At 37.5% G+C, this 16,566-nt stretch overlaps 1 protein-coding gene across 6 annotated transcripts in view; it reads right to left on the reverse strand.

Moving 5' to 3' along the window:
* Nucleotides 1-894: 894 nt before the first annotated feature.
* The window catches only part of SGK3 (serum/glucocorticoid regulated kinase family member 3), a 62,768-nt gene continuing 47,096 nt past the window's right edge, over nucleotides 895-16,566 (reverse strand). For all 6 annotated transcript variants that reach the window (XM_054190231.1, XM_054190236.1, XM_054190232.1 and 3 more), the window contains exons 6-17: nucleotides 15,562-15,649; nucleotides 12,780-12,829; nucleotides 11,426-11,483; nucleotides 10,542-10,625; nucleotides 10,313-10,444; nucleotides 8,158-8,270; nucleotides 7,899-7,935; nucleotides 7,701-7,787; nucleotides 5,525-5,620; nucleotides 4,514-4,669; nucleotides 3,344-3,433; nucleotides 895-2,302 (exon numbers count right to left, since the gene is read on the reverse strand). In XM_054190231.1, the coding sequence (XP_054046206.1) occupies nucleotides 2,132-2,302; nucleotides 3,344-3,433; nucleotides 4,514-4,669; nucleotides 5,525-5,620; nucleotides 7,701-7,787; nucleotides 7,899-7,935; nucleotides 8,158-8,270; nucleotides 10,313-10,444; nucleotides 10,542-10,625; nucleotides 11,426-11,483; nucleotides 12,780-12,829; nucleotides 15,562-15,649 (1,162 nt within the window). In that variant the 3' untranslated portion in view covers nucleotides 895-2,131. The remainder of the gene's footprint in view (nucleotides 2,303-3,343; nucleotides 3,434-4,513; nucleotides 4,670-5,524; nucleotides 5,621-7,700; nucleotides 7,788-7,898; nucleotides 7,936-8,157; nucleotides 8,271-10,312; nucleotides 10,445-10,541; nucleotides 10,626-11,425; nucleotides 11,484-12,779; nucleotides 12,830-15,561; nucleotides 15,650-16,566) is intronic.

Raw genomic sequence — 16,566 nt, forward strand, 5'->3', positions numbered from 1 at the left:
AAATACAAGACAAAGAAACTAAGAGGGGTGCTAGCTCCCACAGCAACAACTTCTGAAGCACGCCCTCTCCTTCCCATCTCCCTACAGTACTGTACTTCCTTGCTGGGAGAAGCAGAAAGCAGCTACAGAAGGTGCTTCCTTGCCATAAAGAGAAGGTAGTTACAGTAGCCCGCATCATTTCAGGAGTATAGAGAGTAAAAATTCAATATGAGAATGGATACTTCCTTTCTAACATTCAATGTCTGCTTTCCAGTCCAAAGGTGTATGTTTAAAAATAAAAACAAAATACAAAAAGGGCAAGGCTGTTGCTTCCAAATGATTACAGCTGCAAGAACAGGATTCATGTAGTTGTTGGTTGTGCCGAAAGCTGCATAGCCATTTCTGAACCTCTCAAAACTTCACAGAGAGTACTATGGAAAATAAGCCCCAAGCCACGACTCCGCTCCCACAAATGACACAGTTCTTTCTTCCCTTCCATGCCAACGTCAATTCTTACTTCTTTTACCCAGCCATTCCTTCCAACACCTCACATAGCAACTGCTCAGCATCATTTAAGCACTACGCAGGAGATGGTGCTGTAGGAGATACTGCGTGAGGTAAGCAAGGAATCCAGTTTTATTTTCCACTTGTCTAATGTTTCACTGTTGACACAACACTAATTTCAAAATAATTATGATTTGATATATTCTTCTCCCCAGTATTCTCAATTTTTAACTGATCTTGATGCAATATAGACAGTATTTCTCTTAGCTAGTTCTTATTTTGTCAAAAATCTGAGGATTTAAATATTGAAATTTATCTAATGTGACTCTGGCTACTCATCAGTGTCTTATCAGACTTCTCTCAAATCAAGGCATTTAACTGAATGTATTTTTGAACAAAAAACATGGAACATTTTTGAAGTAACAGACAAAAATAAGTTGTTATTTACAAGTAATATATATAATAAAACCACTACCGTGACAAGCCTTTATACACTGTAACTCCAGTCAATTTTTGCATTGTTTAAAAAAATTTCCTTAAACAGAAATTGTTCAGTATTATCTGTTTGTCCATACACGTGTATGTTATGAGAAATACAATAGCTTTTCACATTTTTAAAGTTATCAGCGTAATTTACATTTTTTCCCCCTAATATCAAGTGAAGATTTAAAAATGGTGCAAACTGAAACACAAAGACAAGTAGCTATGAATGTTGAAATACAATCGATTTGGAACATTAGTGTTTCAAACTATAAATCCGTGAGAAAAATCCCTAATATTTGGCATGATCCCCTCACCATCCACCCCCAAAAGGTCAAAGTAAGATAGCCTTTCAAAATAACAGTTATTATTGCATATTATATCTTTGGAAAAGCAGAGTTTTAACCAAAAATATTTTAATGTAATTGAAATATAGACATGTTTATCTCGGGGAGGAAAGAAAAGCGGAACACACGATCAGTAATGTTATCAAATCAATCCAGTTAATTTGTTCCATCCTTGCTTTGAGTAATCCCCGATACCTCAGATAATCCAGTTGAGTGAATGGGTACTTCAGCAAGCGCAAGAGCAATAATCCAGTTTTACATGACCAACTTTTCATTCTGTAGAAGTCCTTTAAGAATCTTGGTCTTAACTTATATTAGCCCCTCATTTAAGTGCTGACAGGTAAATTAACATGTATTTCAAACTGATATAACAGGGAAAACATTTATCTTCTTTAAACCAGGATATACAAAAGACAATTTGCATAGTTACAATTCAAGCACAAAGTCACTGTAAATAGGTACAAAAGCATTTATAAATTTACTAAATTTGCTGCTGTTTGCCCCAGCCAAATCTTAGATAGGTATGAATGTAAACTTGAAGGGATTGAAGAGAACAGTCAGTGTTTTTGCTTTAAAAATATGTAGAGAACACTTTTTAAAGGTTTTAAAAAATATTTTCTGCAGCAGGAACAAACAGTTCAAACCCCAAAGAAAGCCATCCAAAATGCCCAAGTTCCTCCTATACAGCAGAGAAAGTTTGTTCATAGGTTTCAAACCTACAGACAAAACGAGGCACTAGTTACGCTATTTTGGAATGTGTCCATGACCCTAACATTTCAGTTCACCCCAACACTTCCAAAACACTGTTGGCTTTTAACTTCCTAGGAAAACATATCTTCAGAAGGTGGTGCATAAGAAAATCCAACAAATGCATCGTCCGCCTCTAGGACACTGGCATTAACAATGTTGTAATCAGAAGAAACGCAAACTGAGTATGGGACCATTTCTTCTGTAAACACTGCATCAAAATTCCCAATATCATCTGGTCCAACCTAGAAAACAGAAAGATCCATCAGTTGTCATAGCAATACTGTATTTTAAACTTGTGCTTGCCCTTTAGATTTCAAATTTAACTCCTGAGGCAATCTACTTTATGTCGTTCTTTCCTATTTAAGTACAGGAAATTTAAGAAAGCACACCATAGCATCCCTGAAAACAGCTATTAAAAGCCTGCTTGCTTCTTTTGGGCTGGAGTTCAGGCCAAAGCCTACACACCTTGTCACCCAATGTCTCTTTCTTAAATGACTGTTAGGGAGATGCAAAAAACTAAAAAAAAAAAAAAAAAACCAAAACACAAACAAACCACCAAACACACATAAACGACACCCCTACCCCCCCAAAAATAATCAAACCCAAACCAAACAATAATATCAAAAACCAAACCCTATCAAATTATCTTTCTCCCTTTTCCATCAATAATACTTTAAGTGTTAAATTCTACCAACAGTACTGTTGTTACGATACATTAGCTTCCCAGTAACACACTTAAGAACTAAAGCAGAATAATATTAGTCACAGAGAGGAGAGAAGACAGCTAAGGCTTCTTCACCAAACAGACATAAGACTCAACAGATGATGCTCTGATGTGACCTTAGGAAGGACTTCCTCCCCACCACCATCCTTCCCCCCTGAGTTTTTGGACAAGCAGTCACAAGTTGGCACAGTTTAAACTGATGGGAGGATAAAGAAAAGCTGCAACTAAGGGTTAATAACTACAAAAAAAGCTGGAAATCAGTCTTTTGGAAAGTCTCTGAATAAAGAGGCTATCTGTATTTTCTTCTTTGGTCTTCAGACCCCCAAAAAATTGACAGTACTTTGACAGGAATGAGCAGAGGAAAGAGTGATATGTCAAACTGAGTTTTAAATAAAGAAAAGACAGTATCACTGCTCAAAAGTACAACTGCTCAAAAGTCCAGTCAGCACTGGGAGAGTCTCACTCTTCACCATTCAGAAACAAACATTCTTTGCAAATAGATCAGCCCTCATAGGCAGAAATTTGGCAGGTATGAACTAGAACAGCACGAGGCACCTACCACATTAGGATTAAATGGTGGTGGAATTTTCTTCTGGAGAAGATCAGTCCAGCTGAGAGATTCAAAGAACGGGTGCTTTTGAATTTCAAGCTGCAGTAAGGAATAAAGATTTTAGATGTTTCAGAAATCCATCCTGTGCATCATAGTAAATACTACTTCAGACTGCATGCACGTAAGGAAATCGAGTCCTTCATCAGTTTATTTATTCAGTTTACTTTGCAATAAAAGCTGTAGTTGGTAAAAGCATCAATTAAAATTTGTTACCCTGCCTCTACAAACTGGTTTTGTTTTAAGATCATATTTTCTGCTTTTAAGCCCACAGAGCAAGATTGTTTTCTGTTAGTATCTCTGCTCCTGCCATAAAGGCATTTAATTTTTGGAAAGCAGATCATTGAGAAGTGGCTGCTTCAACAACTCTGCAATATGCTTACTAATTATGAATCAGCAAACAGCTACGCAAAACACTACTATCCTTTCATCTTGGCCCACACTGTGAGAAAGTACCACGTCATAGTCTAAATGCTCTGTTACAAGGTCAACAGACTAACGTTAAGGATGCAAACACAGGACTATGAAAGATCTCACTATTAATGGACAGAAGAAGTCCTTTCTAGACCACTCCTCACTGCACAGTTCTGAAGATATATATACTTTCTCACATCACCTTCTTGCAAACAAAGCTTTTGTTGTTACACTGGGAAAACATCTGCCATGATTTTCAGGCTTAAAAAAAAAAAAAAAGAGCTGCTGTTTGCACTAGTGTTTCTCTTTAGCTGAAGACTGTTTTTCATGTAGTTAGTTAAACTGACATTACCAGAAAATAGCTTTTTCTTTAGATTATTTCCCAGCTTCACTACAAACAGTGAAACCTATCGTAGTACATCTTAGTGACTACTACACCAGGAATTGTGTTTCCTTTGCTGGCAGGTACAGCAGCAACCAAGCTCAAAATATTTGTATCCCATGATAATCATCCCTCTTCTACCCCAAAAAACTTTAGGGGATTGACCACACTGGTGTCTTTAACAAAGAAATAAAAAGGACGAAAGACAGAGACAGACAGACATAACAGAGCAATCTGTCTCCACTTATTAAACCTGTGCTGTGCACATAAATTTAGTGATATCCCTTTATATGAAGTAGGGCTTGATAGACTAGGACATTACATACAAAATCTTCCCTTGCTCCAAGTCTGCTTTGCCGATCTTTCTCCAAAAGTTCTTCCAGAATAGACCAGGCTGTAAGACTAATTCCTGGGCGCAAAACTAGAGGTTTATGAAGAATATTCTCATACATCTCAGCAACATCACGGCAGTAAAAAGGAGGCTAAAAAAAAAAAAAGTTATACATGAATTTAAATCCACATGGGGCATTTTGTTTCATGTGTATGGATCAGTAAATAATTCTATAAGAAACACAAACTGCTAGCAATAAAGAAGTCTACCTCTTCTTATGTACTAACTTCTAATTTGGTCATCACCATTGCCAGATCTTTACACTCAATAGCTTCCCCATCCACCTCCTCTCCTCCTAAGATGTTTTCCCACTCCTAAATAGCCATAGATGCCATCCAGCTTCAAAGATCCCATTGAACTTGCCTGGAAAGAACTAAGAGTGGAAAAGCAAATCTATCTCCTTATTTAAGGTCCTACGGCAGGAGATAATACTCAAGAAAACTAACAGAACAGATTGTTACTGGAATAATTACAAATGATTAGAAGCAGCATAGTAAGATTTATTTTTTTTTGTTCTAATGCTGCATCAAGAGGTAGAAAAGCTAGGAGAAAACCTGGGAAACCTAAGTAAAAAAAAAGTCTTTCCATTTTACTTATTCCAGTATTTGGCAAAATTTTACTTATAAGTTGGTTTTTTTATTGGGTATTATCACTGTTGATTCAGTTTACTCTCACATTCCCTCAAAGCAATGACTACTTGTCTTCATTGCAGCTGATGTCTAGCAGTTCACTGGAAAGCAAAGTTTTAGACATCAAGAGACAATGCAAAATTCAAGACAGAAAAACAGGTGCTATGTTAAGTATAAGACAAACTGTTCATCCACTTAAGTGGAGTATTTCAATATTTTGCAAAAGTTAGTATCTTTAACACCACTCCAGGGTTATTTCACATGAAGGGAGAGAGGGGAGGGAAGCAACCCCTGCCCCCCACATATTAAGTACATACCAGCCCATAAAGCATTTCATAAAGAACTGCACCAAGGCACCACCAGTCTACTGTGTTGTCATAGGGCTGCTTTTTAATGACTTCTGGCGCAAGATACTGAAATAAAAAAAAAAAAAATTAGAGCATTAGGATAACAAGAATAAAACCTAGGTTTTAGTCACATCACACACCTTCAGGAAAAGCTGCTTCGTAGCAATTGTAAGACTGCTATGTAATTATCTTGTCCTTCAACAAACCTGGCAAATACTTCATCACCATCTGGTCATTCACCAAGTAGGACAGCGGTTTTCCCAACTGAAACAATACTTCCCACACACTATTGTTTTGCCAAATTACTTTGCCACCTCTATTATGAAACTTGCTTTACATTTCAGATAGGTTGCTGCAGAGGCAACGCCTCTTCACAAGCTGGCTACTAGCCATGCCTGTTCTGCCATCCTAAGCCTCTATGCTCCCCATCCAGTACATAAAAATGAAAGAAGATATTAATTTTGCCTCAAATATATCATTATTGAGAAACTGTATGACCTATATTAAGTTTCACTGTAAATCTTGATGAAGGCATGAGTTGTGAGTTGCTAAATTAGAGATTCTTGTGAAGTAGTCACTTGACTGATTTGTGATAAACGTCCGATACCATTGAACACTAAATGACAATGCTAATTGGTTTCCATCTGCCTTGCAAGAAATCTACTCAGCATCTCAGAGCTCACTAACGCTACAGCACAAGGACAGCCACTTCATAATATGAGACTATTCTTGGTGAATATGTAATATAAAATTACTATGCCTGGATCATCGTCATCTCTCTAACCTCTCAAAACAAGAGAACACTCACTTCTATCATTCTAGTATCCAAATTCTGAAATTTAATTTACAAATAAATGATAGCATCGTCAGACAAGGCATAGCCTGGAACTCAGTTTAATTAGATCAGTATTTCTCAAACTTTCTGTATGTAGTGCCCTATAACTCAGTTGTCTATAGATGACCCTGCAAAAGCATGACAAGCAGCTGAAGTATTTTGAACTCAACTACTTAAGCTTTTTCTAATCTTTCACAACCTCTTTGGGCTTCTCAGGTGTTGGAAGTCACCAAGTCATTCAACTCAGTTTTGAGAAACACTGGTAAGATCATTACATTTCTCATAGGATTATGAAAGATTTGAATCTAAATCTTGGATTAGAAAGGCTAATACACAATTGCCATGTTTTGTCTTGATATTTTTAAGAACTCATATGAAGCAACAGCATTAGCATCCTCTTATGTTGCAATTCATACAAGTCCAAGTAAGTGTGAAGACTATGCCTCTGCATATCAGAAAAAATCCCCCACAGATGTTCTCAAACAGATCCAGAGTTACCAGTGTTCTATATATTGTCCTTTGAACTTTCCAAAATATTCAACAAACACTGTTTCAACTCAAATTTACCACTCAGCTTTATGGATTCATACTCTGATCATAACAAGGATACGTTGTCACATGTTGCCACCTGCCTTTTTTTTTTTATTATTTCAAATGTTTCAGCTAAATACTACTCCTTGCTTACCCTTCATTGCCTCTATTCTGTAATTTAAAGTATTTCTATAACATTATCAAAGCCACTAATCCTGGCATTTCAGTGAATCCCTCGTACGTGTTCAAGGCTTCCAGATTTTAAGTTTCAGTGTGGTTTTCTCAGTAAAAAACCAACAGAGTTCAACAAACTCAGCAAGTTCAAAGTTTCATTTGTTGCAAAATTTGCTCAAGACTCACAGATATTAAGCCCCTATAAACTTACTAAAAATCAGTGGCAGAATATGGTAAGCAGATTCATTTTGGCAAATGTGTTGCAGCTGTTACACAAGCTAACTGTCCTGTGTCTAGCCAGCAGTTAGGAGACATGGGAGGAAACAATGTTTGAAAAGGGTTGGAAAAAGGGAGGAAGGAAGAGATGAGTTATGGGGATGTGGGTAGTAAGTAGGAGACACTGTGTATTAAAGGACACTGAAAAGGACAAAGAACAGATCTGCCGGAAGCTTGTCTTTGGTTTGGTTTCATGGAAGAGCTTGTTGAAAGAATGCACGTCTCCAACAGTACAAAACAGAATATTTGACCTTCCAGTTACACAAATATTAATAATAGTCAACAGTCATTAATTACTAGCCAAAAAACCCACAAAAGTTGTCAACATACCTCTGGTGTCCCACAAAATGTTGCAGTGGTATCAGAACTTGCAATTCCTTCTTTACAAAGTCCAAAGTCTGTCAACACAACGTGACCCTGTTTAAGAAAGAGTGGTATTTTAAACAGAACATGCTTAACATGTGATTACACAAAAGTGTCAGTTTTGTGAGAGGATAGAGAAACCCCAAAATAATGTTGCATACTTACTAGTGAATCAAGGAGAATGTTTTCTGGTTTTAAATCCCTATTTAAAAAAAAAATTTAAAAATTGTATTAATTTAAAACAGCAGTCACTAACACAAGAGCTTCAGAGGCAAAGACTTTAATTCTTCAGCTGAAAGCTTCAAATTTTGGTGAAATTGTTATTTTCAAGTTTCCCATAAGATGATTTCATGTAGTGGCTTTTATTCAGTAATTTGTCCTATTTTGAACTTCTGCAGGACAAGGATACATTTCAGAAACTTACCTGTATACTATATTTATGGAGTGTAAGTAGCCCAGTGCACTGGCTATTTCAGCAGCATAAAATCTGGCTCTGTGCTCAGGAAAGGAACGTTCTCTTTGTAAGTGAAAGAACAGCTGTAAATATGCAAATAGTAAATAAGAATATTACACACAACAAATCAGGTTAATAATGTGTCATTTTAACAGTAAAAAGTCATTCTATTTAGTTGTCCACTTTTTTTTAAAGAAATATAAAATGAAGTAAAATTGGTTTTGCTGCATGACATTGTCATTCCTTTACTCTCTTCCTTTCTTCTCTTTTGTAGCTCAGAAATGGACAGGTAACTCAAACATATAAGGACATCGCCCTAAAACCAAGACTAGTCAAAAGGAACTAGAGTAAACCACTAATCTGTGAATAGAAGTTGGCAAGATTAAATCACGCAACATAGCCTCCTAACAGAATATAACCTAGTGTCAAATAAGTAATCTTCCATTTCTGTATATCCTTGTATTCAACGCTTTGTGTATAAGTATTTATAGAATTGTGTTCTGAAATGACCTAGATGTAGATTACTTTGGGAGATGTATATTCTAAGCCGATCCACAAATCTTCTCAACTACAGAGAGCTGTCTGGCTTCAAATAGATACGGAAGCCTAGCCAAAGATTAAATCATAAACATACAGATTAAACTATACTACCCATTCAACTTCTAAAGATTTTAAGTAAAGCAGAAATTTTCTGTTTTCCACCTACAAAGTTTGGGAAGAAATAAGCAGCCATCAGAGCTTTCCAAGCACTTCATTCAAATTCAAAAGCTGTTCTGAACTGTATTTTAGTTTGTCTGGAAGAATGCCCAACTAAGTTGTGGCCAGGAATTCAGAGTAGAGCAAACGAGAAGTTTGCTAATATTGTCTAAATAAGGCAATGGTACATTAGACAAGAGAAAGGCCCATCTTGTCCCAACTCTGACACTTAAAGGGGTCAGAACACCAGCATCATAAATTCTGATAGTAGGCCACATGAATATGAACTAACGTATACCCCAGTTCCTATCTCATCCTGGTTTACTCAGCATACTTTATACTTGCCTGTGTATATTCAGATGCAGTGACATAATAGGAAACCTTGCGATATGCCGAAACAAACTATTTAAATTCTACTCCTTCTCCTGTGCTCTTTCAGCTACCAGAGTTTTTTTCATCTACAACAGTATCCTGTCTCATCCTTCTTTCCTGTTCCACTTTAAGTACCTGTAAGACCTTCCGAAACGTGTACATTTTACACCAATAAATTACAAAATTGAAAATACAAGTGACAAGACATAACAGCTCTTCTTTAAAGCACGCAGGTTGGATAGTTCTGTTCATACAATAATTTTTCACTACACTTTTTTATTCACTCACAACTAATTTCCTAGATAAGTCTAGGTATAATTAGTCTACAAGACTCTCGATTTTCCACAAAACCTTTTGGGGAAACGGAAGCAACACTTTATACCTTTCTCATGTGTACTGGCTATTCAACTGATAAAAGATTCCTGAGCACTTCTGGAAGTACTGGGTACTTCAAAAAGCAACAGGTCTTCAGCCGAAGACAAACTGTTCCACAACATTTTATTTAAACATATACAGACTTTCTCCATTTCTTTCACAAGTTTTCCCCCAAGTTACTTAATGGCTCTTCAGATTCAATAGCACTGCTTCAAGGGAAAGAATCCTGAGGATAAGGGTGTTTGGCAATAAGTAATTAGACAGTGCAAAGCTCCAGAATAAAGGTTCACAAAAACATCCACGTAGTAAATTCACTTGCCAGTTTCCTTCCTTCCACTTAACGAGATAGTAGTATCTCAGCAAACGCAGATGCAAGAGGAAAAGACAGTTTTACGTGGTGAAAAACATCAATGTAAGATTAATTTGTAGTAAAGGTAAGCTTACGTAACTGTAAAATACCATATTTGTATCTGACAACCATGAATAAATTTGGGATTAAAGTTGTCGATAAGAGGAATAGGGTCTGTATAGCTATAGAAGTCTGTAGTAACACCAGATAATAATAGGATTTTCAAAATTGGGAGAATGCTGATCACAGCCCATTGTAAAGGATCATTTTGTTTCTCCCACCAAGATAGTAGAAAAAGAGAGAGTCTCAAATCCAACCACAACCACCACATACCTCTCCTCCATTAACAAAATCCAGGACAAAGTAAAGCTTTTCCGTTGTTTGGAATGAGTAATGTAATCCAACCAAAAATGGATGTTTCACATTTTTCAAAAGCACATTACGTTCAGCCATAATATGTTTTTGCTGTAAGGAAGTAAGAGATCAATAAGTAAACAGGAATGATTTCGTAATTAAAGGAAAAAGGAAGGGAGGTGGGTGGAGAAAGAATGTTTCTCTTCACCTCTTTCCTATTAAGAACAATTTTTTTCTGCAGCACTTTGACAGCATAGTATTTCCCATCCAGTTTTCGTTTTGCAAGAAGAACCTGTGAAATCCAAAAGAAATGAAGAAATGTGATTGTTGCAGTTCACATTTGATTAGTAATATTTTCTAATTTCAGCATAATTAGAAAGTATTTGTACTATTTTTTTCACAATAAAGTTTCTTTGCTTTTAATATAGTCAATCAGCAATATAATAATCAGTAGAGTGAGCTTACAGTTCAGTAAAATCTGTCATGCTAGTGATATCATGAAAGACTGAATTATAACATTTATTTTTCAGGGCCTGATGAATCTCTATCAAGATCAATTTCAGATGGTTTTGTAAGTTTTAAGTATAATTTCATGGAAGCCAACTTGAAAAATAACCCAAAACCAAAGATTTCAAGAGGGATTATCTGTTGAATCTCTGTAGAGTATCAGTATTTAAGTCACTTTTCAATGGGCAGTTGCTCGCACTGCTCCATAGCATTAGGGGGTTGACAAAACAGCCCATGCCAACAACGGGAAATGCACAATTCATACTCCAGCTGCTGCAGAAGCGCAGGGGTACCTCCCTTCCTCTCTGGGGGAAACAGAGGATCCCTATTGCTCTTAATGAGAAAGGCAAATGCTCCCTTTTGTTACTCCCAACAAGTGACCAGGGCAGCCAACAACTGCCACACTAGTGAAAAAATGGCAGGGCTATAAAGCAGCAGCAACAGGGAACCGATATGACAGTTCATACGCCACCCTAGACTGATACCACTTCCAAAACTCTGGCGAAGTCTAGCCAACATTACTACACAGAAGACACCAGTTGGCATCCTTCCACCAGGAGAAGGCACAGTAATAAGAAAACTCACCTTGCCAAAGCTGCCTTTCCCAATAACTTTCAGGAAATCAAAGTCTGTTGGCTTAGCACTGAAAGATATTTAGGAAGGAGACAGGTCATTTGGGTAGAAATTACAAGCTTTATAGCCATACAGCAGTCTAGAGTAACACTTGAGGTGTAACGTGAGAAGGACGGTCTGTTAGCACCTTCCTTTATTCTTCATTCTACCCAACACCTAGACTTCTACAGACCTTCCATCGGAGATGACTCTGTTGTCCTCCAGGGAAAGTGTTCAAATTGCATCCTTTGAGTTTATTCTGTTTTGTAAATTTAAGATGTAAAGGGGGAGCAAGACTGCTCTTTTATTCTTTATAGTCTAGGTTCTTGTTATTTTTAAGTCTCCGTTTCCCCACGACTTTTCCTGGAGCTTTTTTCTCATTTCCAGAGGGCCAAATGGATTCTCAATCTTAGATGAGGGAATGATGGACCAAGTCTGTTATCTATTCTCTTTGCTTATCCCATTCTTCCCTCCATCCATTCCTCTCTCATTTTAAATTACAGCAAGAGGAGGGAGGCCCTAATGCCTTCCTCTTCTGTACATGTACCTATGAATTTGCTCTCAGTTTTTCCACTTCCCATATCACCACTCCTTTCAGTTATTTCCCAGGATTCCCTCATTTTTTCCTAAATACAATGCAGGGATATTTTTGTCAGCAAAACAATTATCCAGGTTTTCAAATTCCAAAACAACAGTTACATCACCATACACCTCTCCCTTTATCGCCCCTGAAGGGAAGTACTCTTAAATTTCATTTCTTACTGCAATCTATTAAGCATTTCCTCCTGTTAGCCCAGAACAAATTTGTGAGGAAAACAAAGCGAAAATAGCAGTCATCTCCTAGATGAGAAAAGCACAGATTCACACAGAACTGAGAACAGAAACTCCGCAGAAGACACCAAAGAGAGAAGCAAGTTCTGAGTGCAGTAACTAGCTTTGTAGTATCAACAAGGCAAAATGTTCCTTTGCCATGCATTAACCCAAATTTGTTTTCATAAACCGTTCGCATTCTTAACTGTTGTGTGACCACTCCCAAGACAGAGAGGTCATCTTTGCTATAGCATCCTTAACTAAAAGGACAGCAGACTAACAAAATCTGAAGGTGAAAGGGGGAAAAAGAATGTTTTAAAGGTAGTTGTTTATGTAGCACAGGAGTCAACGTTTTGCTTCCTCCAGAAAAACCAACAAACGCACATATCCAAGAAATTCTTCATACTATTAACACTCAGTGTAATTTTTCAGGTTTTAAAATTAAATTAAATTTTATTAAAATAAAAATTTTACATTAAATTGAATTACATTTTAATTCAATTTAATTGAAACCTACTGAGGATTTCCAGATGGTCCCAAGTTGATATTCTGTGAGGTAGAGTTTAACTGTTGGGAGAGACAAAGAGGTTTATTTTTAATTTTCTTTTTTTTTTTTTTTAATTCTCCCTTATATTTCAACCAATATTAACTTCAAAATACTTTACTAATTTGCTCAATCTATACCTTCACACTTGTTACATCAGATTTTTTAAAAGAGATCTAACATCCAGGTTGTGAACTTCGTATGTTGAAATATCTGGCCATCATCACCTTGTCACAAATTATTTCTACACACATCATATTCAAGGATGAAGGTAATAAAATAATTGTGTCCAGACACAGAGGACAAGGTTAGGAACAAAGATTTAAGAGCATCTGAACGGACAAACTTGTTCCTCATCCAGAACTTAACCCTTTCTGTATTTGCTCTAAGAATATATTTTCTCCTGTTTATTGTAAATTTTCCAAGATCTTACCAATAAAATAATTTTAAACTCAAACTGTTTATACAAGAGTAATTAGTGAAAGACACAGTGCTTTTTTAAAAAAAACAAAATTGAACAGTCTCCCCACCCCAAGAAAAACATTACCAACCTTTTCTATCCTGACATTAAAGGTTAACTAACTCAGTTCTGGGAATTCCATGAATCCTACCAGTACACACCCAGACCGAATTTGTAAATTACAGGGAGGGAGATGAGGAAGCCACTGTCATTTAAGTAATTTTCTCTGTTTTGTTTTTGATTAAAAAAAGCAGTATTTGTACCCTTATTACGGTTTTGGGCATTATGAGAGAAGGATAAACTGCATCCAAATACAAGTTACCTGGGGACAGGCTGGCAGACATCACAAAACCAGTACTCCTACAGGAGCAGAGAATGCCCTGACAGCAGCACTGGATGCTGCTATTCTCTAACAAGAGACAATCACACAATGGCACTGGACAGTTTTTAAAAAAGCGACTATATAAGTTTTACGATTTTTCTTTTCTTGAGAGCTTATTTTTGTTCCTTACTCTTCAGCTTTATCACTTACACTAACTATGGGAAGGTGAATTTACTATCAAAAAGTATGGCCACCATGCATTAGCTCTCTTCCTATTTTGCAATTTGTTGTGGCGTCATTAATTTTACACAGAAGGTTTAGATCATTCCACATTACTGAAAATACCTTTCAAAGGAGGAGGAAACCGGTATTTTAAATTAGAATTTTGCTGCATGCTCACAGTGCTGTCAAGCATCTAAAAAAAAAAAAAAGGCAGCAAAGACTGGCATCTTTGGAAGTGAAACTTTCAGGAAACACTAAATCTCCTCTGGATCACACACAAACCAAAATGACAACTCTTACATCTTTAACAGGGGCTGAATAACAAGAGAAGTACTAAGATCACATCTGTATGCTAAGAAGTAAGCCATAGAGAAAACAAGCTTAAAAATGGCACTTCTGCTTCCTAGAAATACTCCTTTTTTCAAACAGCACTGTTTCTGGAGGCTGTAAATTAATTTTCAGAGAATGCATCTAGCTATGTAGTGGCTTTTGTGACAAAAGAGGCTTCAGACCTCACACAGTGTTCTATGTGAAATGAAATCAAATCCATCCTTGCTCCTGAGTGACTTTTAGAAAGACTGCAGTTTTTTTCCCCCGAGAGAATTATATTTCTCCTCCTATTTAAAAAAAACCAAACCAACACACAAGCAAACAAAAAGACAATTAAACATTCAGTCTCCCCTGCTCCTTGCCAGATGTTTTTAGAAAGAATCTTTGAAAAGATTACAAAAACTGAGACAGCTAAGCTATGACTAAAGCTGTGTTTCTCTAACTCATATAGCAAGTGGGGAAGAAGCAAGACAAAGCTTTTATGGATTCATGGAATTTTTCAGAGTTGGAAGGGACCTCTAGAGATCATCTAGTCCAACTTCCAGGCTAAAGCAGGATTGCCTAGAGCACATTACTCAGGACTGCATCCAGGCGAGTCTTGAAAGTCTCCAGAGAAGGGGACTCCACAACCTCCCTGGGCAGCCTGTTCCAGTGCTGTCACCCTCACCGTAAAGAAGTTTCTTCTCATATTTGTTCCGAACTTCCTATGTTCCAGCTTGTGCCCGTTACCCCTTGTCCTGTTGCTGGGAACCACTGAAAAGAGTCTGGCTCCATCCTCCTTAAACCCACCCTTTAGATACTTGTAAACATTAATAAGGTCTCTCCTCAGCCTTCTCCTCTCCAGGCTAAAGAGTCCCAGCTCTCTCAGCCTTTCCTCATAAGGGAGATGCTCCAATCCCTCACTCATCTTTGTTGCCCTACGCTGGACTCTCTCCAGTAGTTGCCCGACTCTCTTGAACCGTGGAGCCCAGAACTGGACACAGTATTCCAGTTGTGGCCTCACCAGTACAGAGTAGAGGGGGAGAATAACCTCCCTTGACCTGCTGGCCACACTCTTCCCTATGCAGCCCAGAATTCCGTTGGCCTTCTTGGCAACAAGGGCACATTGCTTGCTCATGGATAATTTACTGTCTACCAAGACCCTCAGATCCTTTTCTTCAGAGCTGCTTTCCAGCAGGCCCACCCCTAACCTATACTGGTGCCTGACATTCTTCCTCCCCAAGAGGAACGGGGAGGAACCCCTCTCTGCTGTTCACATCTGACAGAAAAATATCTCACAGCCCACAGTGGAACACATTTATTTAAAAGAGCATGGCGGGGATATATTGCAAAACCAACCAGTAATTTTCAGTAAAGAATATATCAAAGATTGCCCTCAAGTAGCGAACATTTAGAAGACTGCTTTACTTATGTTTTATTACCTTCCGACTACTCCTTTCATCTTCATCTTCAGATGGATACGACTGGTGTTTTGGGTTATCCATCTGAAGAAATGCTCTGACATCTGGGCTAGAAACACAGTTAACTTCATTAGTACACCAATAATCTGCACGATTTTCAGCCATAACCATAGGAAGCATAGGATTAATCAGCAGCGTATAGAGGAGTTACTCACCACAAAGTTTTACATTTAAGTTCTGGTAATTAAGGACTGTGTACAAGAAATGCTTTTATAGCAACATAATTCAACTGCTGAATGTGTTACATAAGAGTACATAAAATTTTCCACTTGAAAAAAAAGACTTGTTAAAGTATATTTATGTGAAGACTTCATAAGGAAATTCTCTGCAGAACATCATTAAAGGTAAGAAGAAAGAACATTATCCAAAGCATGAGTTCTAACTGGCTAGCAACCACCAGGAAACCAACTTTCAAAAAAACTGAAGAGCTTAAAACCATTTTTAGTTTTCCAAAATTAATTAAATAGCCTAACACGATACAGAATTAAATACACAGTCTGTCTCCCAAAGACAGATGCATGTCCCAAGACATACATGGTAGTAACGTTCCTGTCCCTATTCGCTTTAAAGCCGAAGATGGTGTTTTTGTATTCAAAGTGCATTCTGGCTGGGCACTGACAAGACAATGTAAGGAATCCTTCCAGTCAGCTGCAGGACACAAACACTATCCTTCAAGAACCAGCAAGAGAGACTACAGACTTCCCACAGTACCTAAGGAGGTGCATTTTAACTTCAGCATTAGTTTCTAGCTTCTGTCTCAGCGGGGGCTGGGGAAGGAAGGATAGAAGAAAGGAGAGAAAGTAAGAGAATTCCAAGAACTCACTCCCAGGAAGCAAGCCTTACCCAACAGTAAGTTCAGAAGAATCATAGAGCAGTTTAGGTTGGAAGGAACCTTTAAAAGTCATCTAGTCCAACCCCTCTGCAATGAGTAGGGACATCTTCAACTAGATCATGTTGCTCAGAGCC

The sequence above is a fragment of the Rissa tridactyla genome, chromosome 2, assembly GCF_028500815.1.
Source record: "Rissa tridactyla isolate bRisTri1 chromosome 2, bRisTri1.patW.cur.20221130, whole genome shotgun sequence".
NCBI classification, from domain to species: domain Eukaryota; kingdom Metazoa; phylum Chordata; class Aves; order Charadriiformes; family Laridae; genus Rissa; species Rissa tridactyla.